Source organism: Phlebotomus papatasi, unplaced genomic scaffold (genome assembly GCF_024763615.1).
Source record: "Phlebotomus papatasi isolate M1 unplaced genomic scaffold, Ppap_2.1 HiC_scaffold_193, whole genome shotgun sequence".
In the NCBI taxonomy this organism is placed as follows: domain Eukaryota; kingdom Metazoa; phylum Arthropoda; class Insecta; order Diptera; family Psychodidae; genus Phlebotomus; species Phlebotomus papatasi.
The window spans coordinates 1-25,005 of NW_026604432.1; the positions used below are offsets into that span (position 1 = coordinate 1).

Sequence of the window (25,005 nt, forward strand, 5' to 3'; positions counted from 1 at the left end):
TTCATCGAATAAATAAATCAATTTTGATAAGAACTGCAATCAATCAAAAAGTCAATTTAGATGATTCAGATCAATCAAAAATTAATTTGGGTTAGAAAAATAATCAATTTTGTTAAACATAAAAACAAATTTTAAAAGAGAATCACTTTGGGTCAGTGAATAACCCAATTTCGGTCAGATATACAGTCGTCTTCAGCACACCTTTTAGATCAGAAAAACTTCAAGAAATCAAAATTCACGTCCCTTTCTTTCTCAATCATTTTGCATAAGTCTCTCTCTCTCTATTTTTGGTACTCTTCTTCTTCTTTTAAACATCAAAACAAATTCAATTTAATTCAATCTAAATTTGAAAGCGAAATGGTGGAATAGAATGAGAATGAGAATGAGGTAGTAAATTTTAATTTCATGAAATTATCTTGATCAAAAAGATGTATTCGGAGCCATAATTTATTAAAATATCAATTTCGATCAAGTAAATTCAGCTCTACAAACTCTTTGTGAAACCGGGAAAATCTATTTTTTTCTGAAACTAAATAGTGAAGACTTATCAGCCAGCCAGATGCTGGTTGATGTGAAGTCACAATGACGATACTTTACCCCCATTTAGTTAATGATATTCAATCCCTTTTCTCCCGAGCGTTCTCCCCAAAAGTCAACTCACCTGTAAGTAAAAGGAGACACCTCGTGTTATCATAAAGCCCGTCCTCATTTCGTCTGTCTCTATTGCGAAGAGAGCTGCTGCCACAATGGCCAGGATGGCTGCAAAGACAGAAAAGGGGAAGGTTGATGATTTCCTCCGGGGAAACTTTTTTTGCCGTGTCAAGTGGGTAAATTTTCCCTGACACGACCTTTCCACTCCATTGTCATCCCCTTCGTCCCCTTCCAACTTGTCTTAAGGACAGTCCTGAGAAACTACATCATTAAAGTTATGTTATTGTTTCTCAAGACATTCCTTCAGAAAACAATATAGAAGGTTGAGGAGAGAGAGAGGAGATGAGGCTGTGGAGATCTTCTCACCTGCCAGAATGGAGAAGATGAGCTTAAAAACGACTAAAACACTATACTTCATAACGACTTTCTCTCGCGATGATATCATGGCGATCTGGATGATGCAGAAAATGCAAAAGAGCCCCAGGAATGTGCAGCTGAGCGAGGCCACGATGCCACAAATGTAAATGGCTCCTGCAAGGAAATCTCAGTTAATTTCACTGAAATTTGTGATTGTGAAAGATTTCCCTGAGAGAAACTTACTCGTTGGCCTGAAGCGGGAAACTTCTGTGCCGCATTTTTCCCGGCCGTAGGTCAATTTGCTTGCACACTCGCCATGGGCCAAAGTAGCCACGATCGGACTCCCAGCCGCCGATGGGGTTGTCAAAGTAGCCCCAAATTGGCAGACCTATGGCAGTAGCCGCTATGGCAAAGCACACGAAGCCCAGGCAAGTTACGCCGGCGGCGTACAGAGCTGGTTTCCCGGCCATGATTCAGGCATAATGCGTGTCTCCAGCGATTGACTCTGTTGGGGCTTCCTGGATCACTTTTCCCTCCCAATTGTTACCTATCGCTCTGCCCTTTCTGTAAAAAATAAAAAGAGGACTTAGAGCCATTGTCTATCATAATATACATCGGATTTCTTATAAAATTCTACGGGGAAAAGGTATAGGGGAAGGAGGGGAAGGCTTGCAGGCCTCGCACACACTTTGGATAAGAACACTTTGGGAATTCAGGATGTCAGGATGTGATTTAGGAAATGTTTGACTATAGATAGATCAGATTCATTAAAGAAATTTGAGAAGAATATGAAGTGTTCGAAGCTAAAGTTTGTGCGAAGTCTCAACTGTTTGCAAAAAGTTTGTCAAAAGGATTTCGATTTGACAATGCTTTTCCCACTTTTCCATATTCTTCTTTAAAAAAAAAAAACATTTATTCAATAAACTTTTATTAAACAACTTTACAAAAACGAGGTAAAAAAAGGTGACAGAGCGTCCTAATTCATAACTTACCTGAAAATTGTCTCAAAGAAAAAAATTTGTAAAGAAATGTTTTTTTTTTAATGAAAGGTTAATACAATGAAACAAAATTGATCCATTTGGCTATGAAGAGGACTTATGATGCTATCTCTGCTATCCCAATGAAAAATGGAAAGAAGAAATCCTTCCCTTGAACATTTTTTGTACTTTACTGTTCTCAAGTGCTTCTGCGTTATCGACTTTTCTTTTTGTTAGTTTCTGTCACGACTTTTTGGTGGTTTTAGAACTTGGCAAGGATTGGGGAAAATAGTCGAAACAGGAACCAACACAAGGAAAAAATCGATAATGCAGAAGCACATGAGAATAGCTATTTACTAAAAAAAAGTATTCAAGAGAAGGATTCCCTCTTTCCATTTCTCATTGGAATTGCACCAGTGAACTTTTTACAATAAAAAAAGGTAATTAAGGTTACTGGCATATTTAGACGAAATGTTTATCAAAACTAGATTTTAAATCATATCAGAAAAATAAAAAAGAAAATCGCTAGAAATGTTTGCAAAATAAACCAAAAAGCCTAATTTTATCAGTGGTTCAGGTGGGAAAAGGGAAAAACGTTCTTACATAATGCCCACTTTTAAGTGAATCACTGAAGACTCGAAGTTAATACTTTATACTGTTCAACTTCTAAGCCAAAAGACAAAAATGAAAAACAAAAAAAAAACAATTACCCGGTACAACTAAAATACTGATTGGAACTGATGTAGCCAGATTGGAAATTTCAAGACCTTTCCAAAAAACTCCAAATTTAAACAAATCGGTTTAAAAGTGAACCCTGAAAACTGATTGAAGTTTGTAGTTCAAAATTTCAAAATGGCGAATTTTCCAGTTGTAGTTATTGAATTAGAAAATATTTGTCTGAGCTATCTTCAAGACATATCCAAAAATTATTTAAAAAAAAACAGAGATGGCGAAGGGTTCCAACTTTGCGGAATGCTCGAATTCCCAAGATAATGCTCTCTGTGAATTATCTTTTCGCATGATTTTTTAATGTATACCAGTAGTAGGCCCTATGAGGCTCATCTAAATAAAATTGAGGAAAATTGAATAACTGAATCGCTCCGTCGATTGAGTTAACATGTGTCTAATAGGCCGTACGTTCTACATGGTGTATTACCTATTAAATTGACTCAAAGATCAGGAGACATTTATAAACTAGAAAGTAAGTTAAGAAGTATATAAATATGTTAGAATATTTGAGAAAAATGATTTAATTACCAACACTTAATCGATTCATTATCGATTGAGATCAATGCAGCCGAATTTAGAATTTCAAAACATTTCCAAGAAATCCAAATTAACCCAAATCGGTTGAAAAATAAGCTCTTCAAAGTGGTTAAACTTTGACTTTCAAAAATTCAAAATAGCGAATTTTCCGATCATAGGTAAGTATGGATGAAATATTCGCCAAGGTTACCTCTAAAACACATCCGAAAATCATTGAAAAAGTTTTGGCCAATTTTAAGAAAAACCAAGTAACCATTATTTTGGAGAGGATTGGTGGATAAAAAGAAAAACAAACGCCGGAGATGATGCTTTTTTATTAGGGTCACCGGAGACCGAAAATCGATATCTCATACAGTATAAGCTCCGCAATAATGACAAGTTGAAAAAAGCGGATTATCCTGCTCTCTCTAGAGTTCAAGTAATAAAACCAACTTTTTAGAGGGAAAAGAGATGAGAGGGGAAAAAGAGAACGACCGTTCGAGATAACGTTTTTTTTTATGAGGGGTTGCCGAAGACCAGAAATTAATATCTCTTACCGTTGAAACTCTAGAACGGTAACATGAAATAAGCGAATTGAATACTGCTCTATTTTTGAATTTGAGCAGTAATATTTATTAAAACAGAGCAAAAAATAATAGAAATTCCATCAGTTTTTATAATAGAGAGCATTTCTTAAAGATTAACCCTTCAAGGACGAGTGGGACACCGGTGTCCCAAAAACAGATTTATTGTAAAAAAACAGTTTTTGTCCCACTCGTCCTTAAAGGGTTAAGTAGGGCAAGGGTATCAAATTTCGGCCAGCTTGCAATTTCGGCCACTTCTTTTGTTCCTCAAATTTCTATGACTTTTTAGTTTTTGCATACTTCAGAGATATACAATGCAAAAACAAAAAAATCAATTTTATTTAAAAATAGGTGAGAAATCCCAATTTCAAAGGTGCCCCACTTTCAAAGGTGCCGCACTTCCCCATAAGTGAAGTTCTATTGTTAGAATGTTATCGTCGATACTCCAACAGAAAGGTATCATGTAGTTGTACAGTAGAGTCTCGCTATAGTCCATATTTGGTTTCAAATTTGACACTTGGGTCGCACTATAGTCCATGTAATTTTTTAAAATTATCAACGACTTTTAGTATTGAAATTGCTCGACGGCTTCCACTTTCTTTGCGATTGTGGTACTTGTCCTTGCTCTCTTCATTGTGGATCACAATTATCACAACTACTTAATAAAGTTTGCCAAAAATATTAAAATAATTATGCATGTCGCATACTAAAAAACATAACCTAACTTAAAATCAGTGTTTTGAAATCAACAGTCGATAAATTGTGGACTATAGAGCGATGGCCTATAGCGAGACTCTACTGTACAACTTTTCTGCCTGATTTTCAAAATTTCGATATCGAATCTCGTAATTCCCATTTACGAAATACCATTGATATTTTACGACAGAAGGTAAAAGTTTGTAACTTATTTTTAAAAGAAAAAAGAGAGTAGCATATTTAACAGAAGAGCAATCGTAATCCTCATCTACAAAACTAATTATTCTCAACTCTAATTTCCATAGAAAAGAGGTATTTCACAAACTTTTAGTTTCCCAAAATCACCTCTCTTTCAGGTATTTTCACGGTGCTTTTTCGAGCTCTTTTTGTGCAGATTCTTTCCGCTGTTTTGGTGAAATTTATTTGAAATTCCATCTGGAACAAAGAGAGGAAGCTCAAGAAATAACAGTTGCACCAAAATCGTCACGCACGGCAAACATCTAAGTTTAGGAATTTGTACTGCAAACACAGATGAAATTTGCAGAGGAGTACATTGAGAAGAAATTGATAAAAATATGCTTTTTTATAATTTAAAAATTCTACAAATAGCTGGAAAAAAATATTACGTGCATGGTTGTTAGAGAATTTCCACGAAGAAGCGCTCTATTGATTAAACTTTGGGTTGAATTGATTAAACAAGAAAGAGGATTAGTGTCAGAAGGGGACAGAGAAAATCTTCAATGAGAGTAATTATTCGACTTATGGGAAAAGTCTTTGGAAAACTTATGATAAAATTTACTGCAGTAGTGCCCAAACTGCTGAGAAGGATTAATTTTCTCTATTTTTTGCTCCGATTAATTGACAATTTCATTGAATCGCCTCAAAATAAACACAGCACACAATTCCATTAATTTCTCACGCGAGGGTGGTTTCACTCAAAAATTTCCATTCTTCCGGAAAATGTTGCTCAATGGGAAAGGTTTCAATAGAAAATTCTCTTTTGATTGAAATTGATGAGCATTATGTGAGGATTTTTGGTGGGTTCATTGAGAGGAAATTGAAGGTGCTTTCTTATTCAAATTATGCATTTATATGTGAATAAATCGGACACATTTTATTTAGAGCTCCATTGAACATGAACTTTTAGGCAATGTAACACTCTGCGAAGGGGTGGCAAAACGTACCAACTCTGCAGAATGCTTGTGGTTTTGATTGTGTGATTGATTTAGGGGAACTTTCGCAGCTTCGTACGGAGAATGATGTCTGAGTTTCCAGATTCTATCAATTATACCATTATGTCAAAAAAAATCTGTTACTTATTAGGTTCATAACCCGACCTCCCAAAATTCCAGGAAATCTTTTTCGATGTTTCTCTAGAGGAAAATTAAAATTAATGACGATTTTTACGAAGCTTCTCCGGTTTGCTCAGCTACGTACAATATTTAGGCACCTCTGTACGCCTCATTTTCACCACAAACACTACACCGGGTACAAAAAATTGGATATCATTGTATAGACGAAACTTTCATCTACTTGATTTAACCGTTTGTAGGAAGTATCATGTATTTTAAAGTCGATTTTATGCTATTTTTCTAACCGTGCTATCACACTAGGATTTTTTCAATTTGTATATTCAATTTAATTTTCATATGAATTGTTCCTATGCGTTATTTAAGTTTAAGTTTAAGTTTATTGAAAAACCACGAAATAGGCTACAATCCTCTTACAATTGCGTGGCAGGGAAAAATAAAAAAAGAAAGAAAAAAGAATGTGAGGAAAAAAGTGTCAATACTAAATATTTGCGAATATTATTTTGCATTAAAAATCATTTGGATTGATAGATTTTCACTTATTTATTAATATAAACTAATACTTTGACCACCAAAACATGTTTAAACATGCTGAAATAGCATAAATGTGATTGCTCAATTAAATTTGAATTCAGCAAATTAAAATATTAAAATTGCTCATTATTTCAATTTTATTGCAGTTAAACAAGAAGACTTTTGAACCAAATTGTTCTTATTAAATTTATTCACTCGTTATTATTTATTATTTGTGGTCAAAAAAATAAAATAAGTTCAGTGATTAGTGATAAACTTGTACGCGAGTGAAGCTTCAGTATCGGGAGTAATTTGCTAAGTTCGTCCAAAGCAATTCAAAGGAAATTGTTGTGTCAAGAAATCGCAGTTGGGATGACTTCACACAGATTTTTAACAAGATTGTATGAGAGACTTCTCATGAGCCTCCTTGCTTACAATTCTTTCTCCTGGCTTTGGGGATTTTTTTTGCATAACAGATAAGTGACTTATAAGACATTTTAAGTACTATAACACATTTTCCGGAGTGTAGACATTCACAAACAAAAATATTGCGGCACTATTTAATATTGAGCAAATTTCTTGTAAAATGTGTCCTGGCTGTGAGAATTTTCAAGTAAATTCTAGAACTCTTAAAATGCTGAATTGGCTCAATTGAATTTAAAATTAAATTGTGAAAATCCTAGTGTGATAGCACCGTAACACATATTTTTGTAACTCTTAGAAAATCGTTGAAAATATTCATTGGAAAAAGGAAAAATTTCAAAGAAGAGATATTGGGCCTCATTCTCTAATTCTGCAAGAGAAGTGAGGTTCTGTTTACACCAACTTGCAAGATAACCTGCAAGTTTTTTGGGATATTTTGTGTGGTGTAAACTGGTAATTTTGTCGTCCGGATGCAAGTTTTATTGCAAATTAAAGTATTTGGTAATGAAGTAAAGTGAAATTAGTAAGTTTTGCTGGTAAATAATGAGTTTTGTGTGACCCCAAAATTTACTGTAAAGATAACCTATTTGGGTCTACCAGTTAGAATTATTTTTTAAAATACAATAAATTCAGCAATTTGGGGCACTACAAATCTTAGAAAACGTACTTTTATGCATCTGTAGGTGTTTTTCTTGATGTTTTGTGGCGATTTATCAATATTTTTTACCCAAAACCTCACAAATTTCCATTGCTCGTTTCACTTAAATTCCTGGGTTTTTCTCGTCCGGGACACTAGTAGACACTAAATGGGGCCACCACAATGACTATTGGCTCTTAAAAATGCTTTCCGGAAAGCTTTCTTGCACATAAATTACAAAATTTGAATTGGTAAATATAACCTCACAATTCACTAAAAACACTGAGAAAAATCTGCATGAAAAATTGTTCCGACGGCGTCCGTGGACTAATGCGGAGAAAAATTGGACAATTGCAGAGTGTGTCGCTATGTTATCTATAGACACTAAATAAAACCATAAATTATTTTTAAACCATGTCACATTTTATTAACATTTTAAATTCTAATTTTTAAAATAATTTTTTGTCTAATTATTTTTTAATTATTCAATTCAATATATTTCTCCTCTTATAATGCTTGGTTGCGGCTGTCGCCGACATACTACGACTGATCTCATCAGGTAAACGGCAGAAACCCTGAATCACAGATCGTTTTATTTATTTATTTATTTTTTAATTTATAATAATTAATTATTTATTTATAATAAATAATTATTTAATTAATTACATTTCAAAACACAATAAAAAAAAATATTTAATTAAAAGATGTGTAACTATTGTATTTATTTCAATAATTTTCAACATGCAGATGACGGACATTTTAAGACAATCATTGGATGATTTACACTGAGGGTTTATAAGAGCCAGCATACAGTTGTGAAAGCTTAACTAGAGATAGCAACTCTGAATCTCTTACATGCGATGAAAATTATATTTGTTATACATATATGTAGATATATTTTTATCCTTTTAACAAAAGTTGAAGACACTAATGGCCTGTGTATATACTAGAGAAATTTAAGGCAAAAATTAGTTTCGAGAAATCTTTGTAAAATTGCCTACACGCATTGGTGAGGATTTTTGACAAAAATGTGTATTTTTGAAGAAAAATAATCTAATATGTAGGCAGTTTCTTCAGAAACAGTATGCAATACGAAGTATTTTGCATCAAAAAGAGGTGGCAAAGCATTTCCAGCTTTGTGAAATGCTTGATCTTACAAATTAGAACTATTAGATGAGCACATATATTCTGTCAGTAGAAGAGGTTGAAAGTTTGGAGTAGTATATATCAGCTCCTGATGAGCATAATTGGATGAGTGAACTATTGTTGGAAAGCTTGGTTCATTGGCTTTCAGAATCTGGTATATGTAATCTGCTATGAATAAACCATGGTCATCCAGAACCATTTATGTCGAAGAAGACACTTTTTGTAACGTCTTTTTTTGGCCATTTACTGCTGGGACCAGTGACCCACAATTCTCGCACAAGGACTGCTTGTTAGAGGAACTCAAAGGGTATAATATATGGAAGAAACTTTTTTTTTAGACATCTTACTTTTTTTATTTATCGACTTATGCAAGAATTTTGAAGTGTTAAACGCAAGGAAAAAATGACAGAAATCCTAAAAGAGTGGTTTCTGGATTGGGGATGAAATTGATGTAATATTTGGATTCCTTGGATCAACTTATGGGGGTGTACTTAGAACATTTCAAGTCGATATCTTCATCATTTTGTCCATGGCCATTTTTTTCCATGCGTGTAAAATGTTAAAATTCTTGCAAAAGTGGATGAATAAAAAAAGTAATATGTCGTTACAAAATACCTTTTGAGTTCCTCTAACAAACAGTCTTGTGCGAGAATTGTGGGTCATTCCTGGTCCCAGCAGTAGATGGCCAAAAAAGACGTTACAAAAAGGTTTCTTCGGGTTCTGGATGACCATGGTTTATTCATAGCAGATTACATATACCAGATTCTGAAAGCCAATGAACCAAGCTTTCCAACAATAGTTCACTCATCCAATTATGCTCATCAGGAGCTGATATATACTACTCCAAACTTTCAACCTCTTCTACTGACAGAATATATGTGCTCATCTAATAGTTCTAATTTGTAAGATCAAGCATTTCACAAAGCTGGAAATGCTTTTGCCACCTCTTTTTGATGCAAAATACTTCGTATTGCAAACTGTTTCTGAAGAAACTGCCTACATATTAGATTATTTTTCTTTAAAAATACACATTTTTGTCAAAAATCCTCACCAATGCGTGTAGGCAATTTTACAAAGATTTCTCGAAACTAATTTTTGCCTTAATTTCTCTAGTATATACACAGGCCATTAGTGTCTTCAACTTTTGTTAAAAGGATAAAAATATATCTACATATATAACAAATATAATTTTCATCGCATGTAAGAGATTCAGAGTTGCTATCTCTAGTTAAGCTTTCACAACTGTATGCTGGCTCTTATAAACCCTCAGTGTAAATCATCCAATGATTGTCTTAAAATGTCCGTCATCTGCATGTTGAAAATTATTGAAATAAATACAATAGTTACACATCTTTTAATTAAATATTTTTTTTATTGTGTTTTGAAATGTAATTAATTAAATAATTATTTATTATAAATAAATAATTAATTATTATAAATTAATAAATAAATAAATAAATAAAACGATCTGTGATTCAGGGTTTCTGCCGTTTACCTGATGAGATCAGTCGTAGTATGTCGGCGACAGCCGCAACCAAGCATTATAAGAGGAGAGATATATTGAATTGAATTGAATAATTAAAAAATAATTAGACAAAAAATTATTTTAAAAATTAGAATTTAAAATGTTAATAAAATTTGACATGGTTTAAAAATAATTTATGGTTTTATTTAGTGTCTATAGATAACATAGCGACACACTCTGCAATTGTCCAATTTTTCTCCGCATTAGTCCACGGACGCCGTCGGAACAATTTTTCATGCAGATTTTTCTCAGTGTTTTTAGTGGATTGTGAGGTTATATTTACCAATTCAAATTTTGTAATTTATGTGCAAGAAAGCTTTCCGGAAAGCATTTTTAAGAGCCAATAGTCATTGTGGTGGCCCCATTTAGTGTCTACTAGTGTCCCGGACGAGAAAAACCCAGGAATTTAGGTGAAACGAGCAATGGAAATTTGTGAGGTTTTGGGTAAAAAATATTGATAAATCGCCACAAAACATCAAGAAAAACACCTACAGATGCATAAAAGTACGTTTTCTAAGATTTGTAGTGCCTCAAATTGCTGAATTTATTGTATTTTAAAAAAATAATTCTAACTGGTAGACCCAAAGAGGTTATCTTTACAGTAAATTTTGGGGTCACACAAAACTCATTATTTACCAGCAAAACTTACTAATTTCACTTTACTTCACTACCAAATACTTTAATTTGCAATAAAACTTGCATCCGGACGACAAAATTACCAGTTTACACCACACAAAATATCCCAAAAAACTTGCAGGTTATCTTGCAAGTTGGTGTAAACAGAACCTCACTTCTCTTGCAGAATTAGAGAATGAGGCCCATTATTACTTATTTGAAGTTGAAATATGTACAGTATCCTCAGTTATATTCTTACTAACTTATTTTCTGAAGTTGAACTCATTTTGATCTTTCGTTTGCTTAAAATCTTCAGTTTTGTGTGACAGGTCAGAGAAAACACAACAAAATGTCGCTTGCGACATTTTTTGTTTTCAAGTGCAAAAAAGATTGTTTTAAAGTAATCTAACTGTAGTAAGAGTGTTATTTTCTGAAAGATATGTTCTTCTAGTTTGTATATTTCAATTGATAAGTGTGAAAAAACTAGAAGTAAGAGTTTTAGAAGAAAAAAAGGAAGACCGCCTGTGGGCGGTCTTATCCGTTCAAGGGTAAAATTTTCAAAAATTACCGATTTTTTTATTTAATTGTTTTCTTGTTCTAGTAAAATATATTATTATTTTGCAATATATTAATCATTAAAAACAATTGAGATTACACGAAGACTGTCCAGAATGAGTAAAATGGTCGATTTCTGCGAATTAAGCGAAATTGATAAAGAAGCAGACTTCAACAGTGATGATGAGTTTCCTAATTCGTCCTTTAATGCCCCAGATCGTGAAATAACACCAGAAGATGAGCAATGTATTTCAAAGGACCTTCAAATTATACAAGAAGGTGACGTTTTCATAGCTGATCTGTGACCTATTCGGTAAAAATCAGTCTTATTGAAACACATTGAGCTTAGATAATCATACAACATTCATCCATAAAAAACGTTTAAAATTCATGTATTTTACTATTTGTTCACTATTTTTCAATTAAAAAATTTCAGTCTTTTTATGCCTTAAACAGATATGACAGGCTGGAGGCGGTCATTACCTTTTCTCACCTGGCGCCCAAACGGAAAGAGATAATGAAGAATGGATAGTATTTTTGAGTTCAGTGGACCATTAATTACCCCAGACAAAATTATTTAACTACTTTTTTTTGGATATTAAAGAAAACACCGTTATAGGGTTAAAACGTATCAACGTGTGATTTTGCAAACAAGTTATGTAATTTCGCCTATAAAAATAGCCAAAAATGCACAATGTAACCAAAAATATTGTTGCATTATGCAACTATCAGTATTATATTCAAGCTTTTTTGGGACCAAAATGCTTTTTATAGATCAACATAATATTATGTGTAATTCCTTCATAAGCACACCTATTTTTAAACAAGGCCAGATTTTTTTTATGTAGCATTTGTGTAAGTGAATTAATTTTTCTAAACTTTTTACATCCCATTGGGAACATTTTTCCCAAGGGGTTATAAACAATTAGAGTGGGTCGAGTTCCCGGTTCCCCAATAAAATATATGAATTTTCTGAGTTCCCTGAAAAAAATACATGGGTTTCCTTTCCCGGGTTCACAGAAAACTGTATAGATTACGCGGATTCCCCGGAATGTATGGGTCTCGTGAATTTCCCGAGTCTCTCGAAATGAGTTACCCTTTGATTTTTCCAAGTTGCATTAAAGTTTAACCTATTCAATTAATGTACTAGAAATACTTCAGGTAGAACGTTGGAATTAGTTCTTTAACTTTTAAGTTCTAAAGAAGATTTGTATATTGCTATTATTTTGGTATTTTCTTCAGTAAAATATTGAAACTTTTACTGTGTGGTAACTGTTCTCAATTTTAGTATATTCCCTTAAAAGCACTATGTTCAGCCGGGATACAGCTGGTGGTAAAAATTTTGGCGGGATGTCAAGAAAATAAACAATTTTGTTGGGAAAAAGGACTGCTTTATAGACCCAAAAATAGCACTTTTTATTCTAATAAATATTGAATTGTGCATTAATTAATTTTATGTAACGTGGACATGAATGAAAAAAGTGATACTAGTGATATGAATGAAGATATCCAGAAAAATGCTGAAGAAGGACAATTACCTCAAGAGGAGAATGCAAAAGGCTCCTCTCCGGGACTTTCTCAATCCGAGAACAAGGACACAAGTTCTAAAGAAGCTGGGAAGGAAATGGACTATTCTTCAGGCGAAGAATCCGACGAAGATCTTGGAACAAGGAGGAAGAAACGTGCCCAAATTCTGAGTGATAGCTCTGACGATGAGAATGATGAAAGCCTGAGGAATAGCATCTTGGCTCCTGTAGAAAACCACGAAGAACTGAGTAATGATAAATCTTCTGAGCAGAGCGATACAGCTGGGAATGAAGATTCAAATGAGGAAGAAAAAGTGGACAAATCGGAAGCCCTGCAAGATGAAGACTCAAATAGTAATTCTGAGGATTCTGCAAACATAGAAAAATCCAAAAAGAAAACCAAGACTGGAAAAGAATCTTTAACGGAGGAATTGGAAGAAAACCATGAACTCATTGAGAGCAGGGATGAAGAGATTGGGTTAGCAAAAAAAAAGAAACGTGTCCAAATTCTAAGTGACAACTCTGACGATGAGAACGATATAACCATGAAGAGTAGCATCCTGGCTCCTGGAGAAAACCTCGAAGAACCTAGCAATGACAAATCTTCTGATCAGAACAATGAGTCAGACGGAAGTGCAGACATTACCGAAGCACGATACAGAAAATTAAAATTTCTCTGTGATGATGACTCAAGTGAAGAAGAAAATAATAAAGAAGAAACAGAGGATAATCAATTGCAATCCTTGCCAGATGAAGATTCACTAAGTATTTCTGGAAATGTTGAAGACATAGGGAAATCTAAAAAGAAAAAGAAAACCAAGTCAACTAAAAAAGAACGTAGGACAGAAATTTCGGACGAAAACAATGAACTCTCGGAAAACAGCGATGAAGAATTTTCCGAAGAAGTTCAGAAGAAAGGGAAAAGAAAGTCAAAAAAGCCAGACAAGCCGAAGAAACCTTCAAAAAAAGAAAGAGACGAAGTATTCAGCATGATGCAGAGGAATGCACGCGAGGAAACTATTGAGTAAGTATTCTTTTTAAATTAAAATAATAATAAAATAAAAATTGGATTAAAAATGTGAGAAATACAAAAATTTGCAACTGTGACCTTGAGCCGTGACCTTTAAGGACGGGAAGGTCAGAAAAATCGATATTTCTAGCTTTTTTTTTTTAGAATTAAACATAATTTTAAGGTTTAGATAGCCATAGGAATTTTTTTTCTAGGATTCCATTAACCATTTAAGGACGTGAAGGTAAAAAATTGAAGGTCATAAAAATCAATTTTCTAGCTTTTTTTATATTAAACATAATTAGGGTGTAGATGGCCGTAGGAAATTTTTTTCTATGTCAAACGTGACTCAAAAAATCAAAAATAGTTCGTTTATAGGTACTATACCGATTCATTACCGATTCTGACCGATGCAATCGGGTTGAAAATTTCAAGACCTTTCCAAAAAATCCAAATTTAATCAAATCGGTTGAAAAGTACACCCTCTAAAGTCTAAAAGTTAAACTTTTTTCTTCAAAAAATCATGATGATTCTTTTAGGTTATAGACCGGATATTTTACATTATTTTTGATTTTTTTAGAAGGCCTATAAATCGTAAATGTAATTAATTTTTTTTTCTAAATGATTTTTTATCCCGAGAATCTTTATTTTTTTTTTTAGTATTTTGAGAATTCTGAATTGAATAATTATTATTTAAAAACTATTTTATTAAAAATAAAAATGGGCATTAAAAATTCCCAAAATCAAGATAATAAATTTCTGATTTATGACTACAAATGATAGAATTTTTTAAACAAATTTTTGTTTAAGTATATTTTCTGAACAAGGAATATTACAAATATTAGGAATGGTAAACTTAAACTTATGATATTTGAAAGCCGTTCTCAGACCGGAACTTTAAACCAGTTTCCGAGTGTATCAAAATCCTAGAAGAAACAATTTCAGTAATTTTTAAAGTCAAATGGATCCTTTGCCCTTAATATCTAACCCCAAGTCAAAATTTTCCAAGGAAATCATGCCTCAAAAGAAATACAGAGAGGTCCGCTTTCAAAGAAATTCTCAGGACTGAAAAAACCCGCAAATTCACTCCTGAGAAAAATTGCATACCTACAGGAGAGGTTTTTGGAATAAGTTACAGAAACGCCGTCTTGTATGCAAAACCGGAGGCAGCCAAAATCCCGAAATCCAAAATCCCGAAAGCCAAAATCCCGAAAGGGCCAAAATCTCGAAAGCCGAATTTCGAATGTTCAAAATCCAAAACAAAACAAAAATGCAAAACATTTCCGCGCCAATTTTTAGCTTATTTTCAGCGTCAACGGTTCATAATGGCTCCGACACACCTTGTAGATAAAACAATTTATAAATACAAAATTCACATCCTTTTCTTTCTTAAAAGTTTAGGATATGTCTATCCTACTCTTTTGCACTCTTCTTCTTCTTTTGAACATCACATCAAATCAAATTTCATTCAGTCCAATGTGGAGTCCTTTTTGGGACGCGAATTTTGATTTTACAAAATTTTAGCGATCTAAAAGGTGTCATAAAGAAATGTATTTCAAATTTTGTAGATTGTTGGGGCTTTCCGACTAGCATTGGACAACTAGGCTCAAAAGTGTCCCTCATTTGTGTCCCTCATTTTCCATAATTCCGTCAACCGTCTGATCCATTTTATTACAATTAATTTTCTTTGGTAAATGATAAGATGTTCTTTACATTAACAATTCTTAAGTCATCCAAATCAATCACCCTCCTTCCTAATATCTTCTGTCTCGAAAGTGCCAGAGTCGGACAATCGCATAAGATATGTTTTACACTTTCCCTACTGGAAGAACACTGAATATCACTAAACACTAAAATATCTGAATGGCCAGGAACCCAGATGAAGAGGATCTCATTATCTTCCAAGAGTTTAGCAAGATAATCTCTTGCTTCTTGAACCAGATTCGAAGACGTAGGACCCTCTGCAATCGCTTGCAATGTGTTTTTGCTATTTGATATAATTCCAATTGTCTTATTCGTTACTCCTCTATCGCAGAGAGAACACATTGCCATCAAGATAGCGAAAATCTCCGCCATAACTATGGAAAAGTACGCTCCTAAGGGGATAGACATCTCAATGTTGTCCTCCATCCAAAATACTCCGGCTCCTGCTTTGAGACCCTGTACAGAACCATCCGTGAACACTTTAACATTGCATCTAAAGATTTCCTCAACGCAATTGTAGAGCTCATCGTTTTCAGTTAAGATTCTGATTTTCTCTATATTCCCTGAAAACATTTCCTTTGGGTATGAAACATCTGACAACATAGCAGTTGAAGGGAAGATCTCCTCAACGGTGTCATAAATGTATTTCCAATTTACCGCGTGAAAAAAAGTTACATACATTTAGGGGTATTTCAAATGTATTTCAAAAATTATTTTATAAATGAGCTCCTAATAGTAGGCAATTGTTATCAAATTCTTTCAATCCGTTTTTATTTAAGCCGGACCTCCCTGTAAGAGAAGCTAAGCCATATGACTAAACCTTAGATCTGAAACATGTACAAATTTTGGTGATCTTTCCGATTTTCAGGATTCCTTATAACAAGCCAGAACAGTATGATCTGAAGGAGTTCCTCAGTCGCCTTCAGCAGAATAAAGTAGAACTTCCAATTGATAAGAAACTTGCTAAGAAAACAGGAAAATTGGGAGCTTTGAAACGCGAAAAAATAGTTCCAGACGAAGATTTAGTGAAAACAAATGAGATCCAAGAAGTTCATCAAATAGATCAAATACAAAAACCAGAAATTGCAAAAGAAGATCAGCTTTCAGAACAACTAACAGAAAGTGAATCTATTGCAGACAAAGATGAGATAGATCAGTTAGTAGCTGGAACTTCCAAAGAGACAGCACTAGAACCCCTAGAACCTATCCAGATTCCCAAGGATGAAAATAATGTCAAGAGACGTAAGTTGATCAGATCCCGTATTCATTTATCAATTGATTTGTTGTAGCTTGATTTTTCAGTGATTCTTCATGGTGATCCGAATTCTGTGATTGACTTAGAATCGGGATTAGTGGTTCCGAAGACCAAATCCAAAGAAGTCCTTTTGATCGAAAAGTGCCTTTCTCAGAATGCAAAACCTCATGGAGTTGCAAAGCCAGAGATAAAGGTTGAAAATTCTCCAGGAGTCGCCTATAAAAACCTAATGGAAAGCCTTTCTAAGGAGTTGCTGCGCAAAAAGAGAGAACAAATGCAAAAGTACATTGAAGAACAGGAAAAGAGTAAAATTGTCAATATGGCAAATAATATTGATGATGAGGCTGAATTTGCCAGCGATTTCGATGAAGATGAAAATGAAAAGGACGATGAAGATAACAATGACGGTGAAGATGGAAAGGAAGATCTGTGTAATGAAAATTCTGAATTAAGAGAAGATAATGAATTAAATGAAGATGAAACTGAGGAACATGACAAAAATGAGGTAAATGAAGAGGAATCTGAAGATGAAAATGAAGCAAACGATGAAGACTCTGATAGTGAAGATCAAAGTTCAGAAAGGAAAAAGAAACTGAGGAAGAGAATCGTTGTTATGGATGGTGAAGATTCCGATGATGAGCAATTAAAAGATGATCATGGTGAAGAAATGGTATTGCCTATGATTCCAAATGAGAATATTCTGCTTCCTAGCCTGGAACACAACACTTCAGTAACTGAAAGTCAAATGGAGAAAGATGAAATGGAACTCTTTAATCTATGCACAGGAAACTTTGAAACACAAGCTCCTCCACAGTCGATAAACCTATCAGATACTGGTTTAGACAAAAGTATTGAAGAATGTGCTAAAACTCATGAAGTTGAGAATGAAATCTCAGCAGTTCCAAACTTCGAATCTTCAGATGAAGAAAAGACTTCCCAAGGGGTTCCGGTAAAGAAGAAATGCCGAAAACCTCGGGTATACCTTTCGGACGATGAAGAACCGCAGCAAAAAGATGATGAAGAATTTTCCAAGGAAACCGAAGATCGGCATCAAGAAAGTGAAGAAGAATCTTCTAAAGAAGCTGAACATGAAGAGCTCTCAGAAGTAGCTGAAATATCTGATCAGGAGGAATGTGAAGATGCAGAGAATATCGCATATGATTCTGAGGAGAATGAGATTGATACTACAGCTGTTTCAGCTTTACCAACAAAGCCCAAGATAAAGGTATCTGATTTCATGGAAAGCGAGGCTGAATTGTCAGAGTCCGAATGGGGGAGTGCAGATGAAGATGAAAGAGATCTGAACAAATTTGAAGCAGAACTTGGGGATGAGGATCAATTCGATCAGGCTCAACTGCAAAGTGAACTAGAGCGGATTCACATGAAGAAACTCTTGGATCAGGATGCCAGAGAAGTGAAGATGGTGAAAAATCTGGTACTACACGAAGAAGAACGTGAAGGAATGACTCGTGAGAGAACATTCCGCTGGCTCCACGTGGACAATGATTTCAATCTGAATGGTGATAACCAGGATAACCAGCTCGATGAGACCCGAGAGAGTGATGATGAAAATGAAGAAGAATGGCGGAAGATCAGACACGAACGGAATGTTATGCTCAAGGAGAAGCTCCAGGGAGGCCTTACTAATTTATTCGAGACAAAGAATGTGACAATATTGAAACCGAGCATTCCGGAGCATCCCAAAGAAGTCAAAGCTCCTACATTTTTAGTCCCTGACCGAGAGATTCTCAATAAGAAATCCCTTCTACTTCAAGATGAGGAATATCTTGCCAGATTGGCTGCGCTCACTTCTAAAACTTCCGACACCCTTGTCAATGGAGCAACAGAAAAAGGGAGCTTTGTCTTCCGGCAACTAGCTAGACAGGAAGAAGACCCAGAACCTTCGGTGAGTAATTCATTTATTATTTCTGAATGTTCATTGTAAATTCTAACTGAATATTTTAGGCTGGAAAACGAAAGCCTGAGAATGCCCTTGCCCCGGTAAAAGGCAAGAAACGCAAGAAGACTTCCATCTACGGTTAATATCACCGGAGGATTATTTTCCCTTGAATATTTTCAAGGTTTTATCCAAGAGAATACTGAAATATTTTGTATTTTAGAAGTAAAATAGGGAAATTTTAATTTAAATGGACTCTTACTTGGTGTTCTGCAAATCTTCAAATATCTTGCCCATCTTCTTACGCTGCTCACGGAATCTCACAAGATCTTCGGGTTCTGGAGACTCTGAATCTTCAGAGCTGGACTCTGAACATTCATTTTTACCTTGAATTTCAAACAATTTTTCTGGGATAGGATTTTTTTCAGCAAACGCGTCGTCGATCTTTTGTCTTTTCGCGGAAGCCATATTGGAAGAGGATGCTGGGTATTCAGCGATTTCCTGCGAATGTGCTCGCTTTATCACGAATGTATGAGAATCCAATGGAACCTGGGACTTTATTATCTCCATTTTAACTCTTTGCACTGTATCGAAAACATTTTTCTGGGTAGATTCTTGAGAATCCTCAAAAAGTGGCGGCGTCTGCGACATTTTCTCCAAAGGAAATGAAGGAAATCTACTTAGTGACTCAAGCGCCCTCTTGCACTGAACATAAAAGCACGAAGAATATCCGGAAACAAAAAGGGGTAAGCAGGACTTTTTTCTTTTCCTCAAACAAAAAAAATGCATACTAGAATTAATTTTTATTGCCTCCTTTTTACAAAAAAAAAGTAAAAGAGAATTCTATTATCACTTGAGCAGCATTACACTTTCAACCAGATTTTCTTGGCAAAAAAGATCATAAATTCAATCGTTTGTCCTTAAGAGCCACATGAAATTGTCTGAGTGTTGGAAAGGTCTTCCTGGGATCAATATCCGAGTGTTCACGCCAACTGTCTGAATTGTTGGTGATGAGGACACTTGTCCATCCAGCGTCGCGTGCTCCCAAGAAATCGAGCCGTGGTGTGTTGCCAATGTGCAGAGATTCATCTCCTGTAATAGCCACACCTGCCTGTCTCAAGGCTTTCCCAAAGATCTCCCGACTAGGTTTTTGGTACCCAATGTCATAGGAGCAGGTGATGAAGTCAAATTCTGGCAATTCAAGATTTTTCACCACACTCCTAATCCTTGGGTCAGAATTAGTGATCACTCCCACGATTTTGCCCTCTTTCTTAATGTCACCAACAAGAGCTTCGGCGGAAGAACATCGACACCAGCATTCGCTCGTCTCAAAGGAGTGAATCAGATGATTGGCGATCTTTTCGAGATCCCTGGACGGTATGTTAGAATGGGATGACTCGAATACCCTGATCACCAGCAATTGCCACCAATTTCTCCATCCACCAATTTCTGAGTGATGGTACCCAAAGATAGGGTATTTCTCTGCCATTTGCCGGAAGTGACGATTGAAATTGTCAGCTAGTTTTGCTTGGTCCAAATTAGGATAGCCGAAATCCTTAGCTGCCTTTGCATACTGATAAGCTGGAAATGTCCGGAAACGCAGAAGCGTGTCTGTTATGTCAAAGGTTACGAGACGAAATCGACCAAGATTTTCCGCGAGTTTATTCATCTTTTGGGAAATCTTGTCTTTCCGGAATAGGATTACACCGTGAAATTTCACACTATCGAGAGTTATTTAATTAGATAAGCATTCTCAAAAACTAATGTTTTTGGAAGATTTTATGTAATATTTTTTATGTCTATTTTGTAAACAAATCTGCTGTAAAGTGATACGGTAAAAGGGTTTTAAATTTTCAACGTGAAATTTAATTGAAAACTTTTCTTTGAAAATTTAGCCTAATATTAAGGTTTCTTGAAATTTTCCAAGCTTCCAAAATTTCATGTCCTCCGATCGGGCTCAAACTTAAACTGCCGAAATTTTTGTCCCAAAATTCCAATCCAACCAAGAGACACCTCTCCTTGATTCTAGATGTGATTGATAAAAAAAAATCTTGAAATAATTAAAACTGTCGTTTTCAATTTTCCCATTGGATGGGGTTAGTACTCCTTGTACATCATCGCAAGGAATACTGTACAAGTATACAGATTTTTGGCTTTAAGTTTTTGACAAGTTTGTTAGCAAGTAGAATGCTCACTCTTCCGCACACCACCCTTTAATAACGACCAACGACCTAAACATCGTAACAAATCTTCATCCACCGAAGTCTGAGAAATATAGTTCAGACTGACGGTCCCCTCTTCTGTCAGTCTCTAACCGAAAATTTCGACTGGAGTCCAGGGCTCACATTGTGGAGGTGGAAGTAGGGAATGGGATAGTATTAATTGATACTCTGAACCCCAAACTTTATAAATAAAACAAATTTACTAGATGAGCAAGACACTGTTGCGTTAAAAAATTTTCTGAGGGATGGTATCTATCCGGATCTGTCGCACGTGTCGGAGCTTTTGCAACTACAGGCATGTTGTTATGTCGTTAATTTTTACATCATACAAAAACTCTCATATAATCATTCATTCATCTATTCTAAATCTAACCAATATGCAATGTGCATTCTGGCATACTGGCATACACTTACTCATCCATTATTTTGTGACGGAGCCCATCCAAATTATAATAATAATTTGTAGGTTTTTCATTCAAATATTAAATTCCATTTTTTCGTGTAAAAAGACAAAATTTACATTTACACTCATATATTCGGTTATACTTCGTATATTCGGTTTCTACGGTTCTTGCACACCTCTGATTTTAATGGTTCCTCCGGCACATCTTTTAAATCAGGAAAATTTCATGTAATCGAAATTCACACATCTCTGTCTTTCTCAAAAGTTTTGCATACGTGTATCCCACTCTTCCGGACTCTTCGTCTTCGTTTAAACATCAGATCAATTTAATTTAGTTCAATATATTTTTGAGCGCAAAAGAATTAGATTCAATGCGTATGAGAAAGAAAGTGATGTGAATTTCGATTTCATGCAGTTTTCTTGATCTAAAATTTGTGGCAGCGCGATAATTAACCCTTTAAGGACGATTGGGTCAACCGTGACCCATAGAGAAAACAATTTTTCCTGACTACCTAAAGTTATTTCTTTCTAATGTTTTTACCAAATCACAAAGTAGAAAGATGTAGGAATCTAGGATATTTTTTGCAAATCTCCAGCTATTTGCTATATAAAAAATATTTGAGCTCAAATATAACGAATTTTCAAATTTTCACGTTGGTGCTTGAATTTTAATATTTTTAATATTTCTAATTTTTTTAAGCAAAAACCTCTTGGGACTAGAAACTATAATAACTATACATAATATTTCTCAACAAAATAAAAATTATAGTTTATTGGTATTTTCAGAAAAGCTTCATAATTTTCATGGGTCATATATAACCCAATCGTCCCTAAAGGTAAAAAACACCGAATTTGTCTAGTGGATTTCCGAAGATTTGAGGTTAGACTGTTCCATGTTTTTGTTTATGTGTGCGCAAAATAGTTAATTATTCGTGTAATATTGTGTGATATTTCAATTAGCTGAGATTTCCCAGTGCAATACTGACTGAAGAAGGTAATATTTGTATAATTTATAAGATACTTCTGCGTATATGTTGTAAATTCATAACTTTTTACTCTTTATCAGATGACTTCAAAAATGGAAAAAAAAATTTCATGATTAATGAACCCGAAATCATCCACAAATTATGCCCGGAAGATAGCGATGATACCGACAATCTTGTCCTAAACGAAAGCGACATAATATATTTGGAACAAGACGTGGATGAAGTGGACTTTGAAGTCTTCATCGAAAACGCATCAACTCCGGAAGAACCTCCCGGATCCACAGCAATGTGCAACTGTGCGTCTTAAATTCCTAGAGACAAACAACATTGCACCTACCCATTACCATCAAACATGTTTCGAAGAAAACTGAGGTGCACATGGTTCTATTAGAAAAAAGGGTTATAAGACCAATTATATTTGTGAGGATTACGACATTTATCTCTGTATTACCTTACCAGTATGCGAAATTTGTTTCGATGAATATCATAAAAATTAAAAATGAAGTAAACAATAATACATTTTTTCATAAAAATTATTGTTTTTGTGTACAAATCTTCAAGAGTCTTTGAGATCAAAAATTGAATGAGATTTTTTAAAATTAATTTATGATCGTTTTAATTTTTACTCGTGCTCTAAATATATTTTTTTATTATTACAAATATATTCAAGTTATTTATCTTTCAAAAATAACAGAGCAAACGAGTAAACTAGTCGTTTGGAAAATTTTGTGCTTTTTTACCTTTAAGGACGATTGGGTCATATATGACCCATAGCTTTCCAGGACTCCTAGGGATGGGAAAATTTCTTATTAACCGTAAATCTCTTATTTAGGCTAAAATATCGAGGGAAACTTGATTTTGTTGAATATCGCTCAGCGAAAAGCTTCTCGTCCTTAAAGGGTTAAACCAATATTCAGCTCCTTTGGAATTGTGTCACATTAACACTTGGAAGGACCCTAGTGGCAGCCGCTGCCAATTTAATTTTCAATTTTATTCTTTATAGTGAAGAATATATTATTTCGCCTGGAGACCTGATTGAATGCGTGCAGAATTTATCTGGCTATTTTTTCGTTATAAAATTTTTAATAAAAATTAAATATTAGTGTAAATATATTGCAAAAACAAAAAACTGCACTCGGAAGGACCAAGTGGCAGTTGCTGCCATATCGTCAGTTAAATCAGCATTTGTCGTAACTTCATTTTTGCGATTTTGTGATATATACATTTTTGGAATCTGCGTAATTTTGTTTATTAAACTAACTTGAGAAATAAAAACTTCTAAACCTCAATTAAAAATTATTTTAAATAAAAATTATCGTAACTACATTAAATTTGATAAAATTTATCAGCATTTCTCGTAACTTCCATTTTTGATGAAGTTACGATAAATTTTCATACAAAATTTTCTCTAATCAGCATTTCTCGTAACTTTCTCGTAACTGTCACAATAATATGCATTCTATTTTCAACATTTATCGTAACTTCGGAAGCTCAGAGAAACTATTTGAAATTTGAAGCGATATTGTAATTCATCTCAAAAAAATAATTATGAATTCTTTTTTAAAGACTCAAAGAGAATTTTAAAATTACAAATGTAAATCATTTTTATAATAAATTTATAAGAGAATATGTATTGTTCACTCTTAGATTTTTTTATGACCATTTTGCGATTTTGTTAAAAATGCAAATTTTTTCCATTTATTAAAAGAGAGCACAATGCGAAGTAAATGCCTCTCTGTTATTGGTCTCTAAACAATGCAAGTGACGCGACGCGGTGGGACACAAAATTGTATATAATCGTGAAAAATTGTGAAAATTTAGAATCAAAAGGTAATTATTGTGTGAAATAATTATTATTTAGGCTGGAAATATTATTTGTGCAATATTAAAAAACATCGTAATATGTTTTTCAGTGCAAAGTGTGGTAATTGAGGTTATGTCGTCCATGGAAGATGGGCAAATTCTTCAGGATTCTCTCAAATTTAAAGGTGATTCAGAGCTCCGAGACTTCCGGGATTATTTCGGGAATGAAGTGGACCTTATCAATTTGCAGTCAGATGTTACAGAACCACCCTTGAATACTGTAGTAAGGGATCCGGACGATCTTAATGATGCCGAAAGTGGAAGTGTAGACAGAGGAATTTTTGTCCCTGAACTTAACTTTTCTATCCTTCTTGAAGTTGGTCCAGAGCCTCCAAGTGAATCTGGGAGTGTGTTGGAACACATCCAGTCGCTGCCAGATGATTCTGAAAACAATTCTAATACGATAAAAAGGGATAAAGAAGAGGCAGAAAACGAAGAAGTCTGGGACGGTAAGAATCATTATTTCTCATGAATTGATTGTTTTTAATCCAAAATTTTGCAATTTCTTGATTTATTTCAGATGTCAAATTACCAGTTCGGAAGAAAAGAGCAAAGCCTGATTCATGGGCACAGAATTTGAGAAAAGCGTCAAGAGATAAAGGTGAGGAATACGTAAACAGAAATGGTATCATTATCCCTTAAAGACAAATGAAACCGCCGTGCAAAGAAGTCTGCAGGCGAAAATGTCGAGAAAAATTAACAGAAGAAGAGCGCCAGAAGATTTTTAAAAGCTTCTGGAATCTCCATGATAACGAGAAAACACATTTTATGTGTTTTCCGGAACGTCCACAGAAAGTGGACGTTCACAACAAGGAAGAGGATTGGACTGTTGTACCAATATTCAAAAGGAAAAGGAAGTCTGCAACACCACCAAATCTGTTTGAGATGCAACTGAAAAAAATGCGC

The 25,005-nt window shown here is 34.4% G+C and overlaps 4 protein-coding genes across 4 annotated transcripts; 2 read left to right on the forward strand and 2 right to left on the reverse strand.

Annotated features, from left to right (window-relative positions):
• Positions 1 to 666: 666 nt before the first annotated feature.
• Positions 667 to 1,567, reverse strand: LOC129808915 (uncharacterized). Its single transcript, XM_055858822.1, has 3 exons — positions 1,252 to 1,567; positions 1,018 to 1,182; positions 667 to 759 (listed from the first exon to the last, which is right to left on the reverse strand). Exons 1-2 carry the CDS (start codon positions 1,476 to 1,478, stop codon positions 1,059 to 1,061), a joined length of 351 nt encoding a protein of 116 aa, XP_055714797.1. The 5' UTR covers positions 1,479 to 1,567; the 3' UTR covers positions 667 to 759; positions 1,018 to 1,058.
• A 10,983-nt stretch (positions 1,568 to 12,550) lies between these two features.
• LOC129808912 (claspin) lies at positions 12,551 to 18,876 on the forward strand. The gene is made up of 4 exons (XM_055858816.1): positions 12,551 to 13,784; positions 16,342 to 16,715; positions 16,776 to 18,634; positions 18,694 to 18,876. Exons 1-4 carry the CDS (start codon positions 12,703 to 12,705, stop codon positions 18,769 to 18,771), a joined length of 3,393 nt encoding a protein of 1,130 aa, XP_055714791.1. The 5' UTR covers positions 12,551 to 12,702; the 3' UTR covers positions 18,772 to 18,876.
• A 537-nt stretch (positions 18,877 to 19,413) lies between these two features.
• Positions 19,414 to 20,462, reverse strand: LOC129808911 (rhythmically expressed gene 2 protein-like). The gene has a single exon (XM_055858815.1). The coding sequence runs from the start codon at positions 20,292 to 20,294 to the stop codon at positions 19,524 to 19,526; it is 771 nt and encodes a 256-aa protein (XP_055714790.1). The 5' UTR covers positions 20,295 to 20,462; the 3' UTR covers positions 19,414 to 19,523.
• A 2,952-nt stretch (positions 20,463 to 23,414) lies between these two features.
• LOC129808913 (uncharacterized) lies at positions 23,415 to 24,741 on the forward strand. The gene is made up of 2 exons (XM_055858818.1): positions 23,415 to 24,548; positions 24,620 to 24,741. Exons 1-2 carry the CDS (start codon positions 24,173 to 24,175, stop codon positions 24,739 to 24,741), a joined length of 498 nt encoding a protein of 165 aa, XP_055714793.1. The 5' UTR covers positions 23,415 to 24,172.
• The last annotated feature ends 264 nt before the right edge of the window (positions 24,742 to 25,005 follow it).

What these genes read in the sequence shown, in the direction of transcription:
- LOC129808915 (XM_055858822.1), bottom strand. Translation starts at nt 1,478, where the DNA reads ATGGCCGGGAAACCAGCTCTGTACGCCGCCGGCGTAACTTGCCTGGGC. An exon ending in TTCCCGCTTCAGGCCAACGA is followed by an intron (nt 1,183 to 1,251) that starts GTAAGTTTCTCT and finishes ATTTCCTTGCAG; the next exon opens with GAGCCATTTACATTTGTGGC.
- LOC129808912 (XM_055858816.1), top strand. Translation starts at nt 12,703, where the DNA reads ATGAATGAAAAAAGTGATACTAGTGATATGAATGAAGATATCCAGAAA. An exon ending in GCACGCGAGGAAACTATTGA is followed by an intron (nt 13,785 to 16,341) that starts GTAAGTATTCTT and finishes TCCGATTTTCAG; the next exon opens with GATTCCTTATAACAAGCCAG. An exon ending in TGAAAATAATGTCAAGAGAC is followed by an intron (nt 16,716 to 16,775) that starts GTAAGTTGATCA and finishes TTGATTTTTCAG; the next exon opens with TGATTCTTCATGGTGATCCG.
- LOC129808911 (XM_055858815.1), bottom strand. Translation starts at nt 20,294, where the DNA reads ATGAATAAACTCGCGGAAAATCTTGGTCGATTTCGTCTCGTAACCTTT.
- LOC129808913 (XM_055858818.1), top strand. Translation starts at nt 24,173, where the DNA reads ATGTCGTCCATGGAAGATGGGCAAATTCTTCAGGATTCTCTCAAATTT. An exon ending in AAACGAAGAAGTCTGGGACG is followed by an intron (nt 24,549 to 24,619) that starts GTAAGAATCATT and finishes GATTTATTTCAG; the next exon opens with ATGTCAAATTACCAGTTCGG.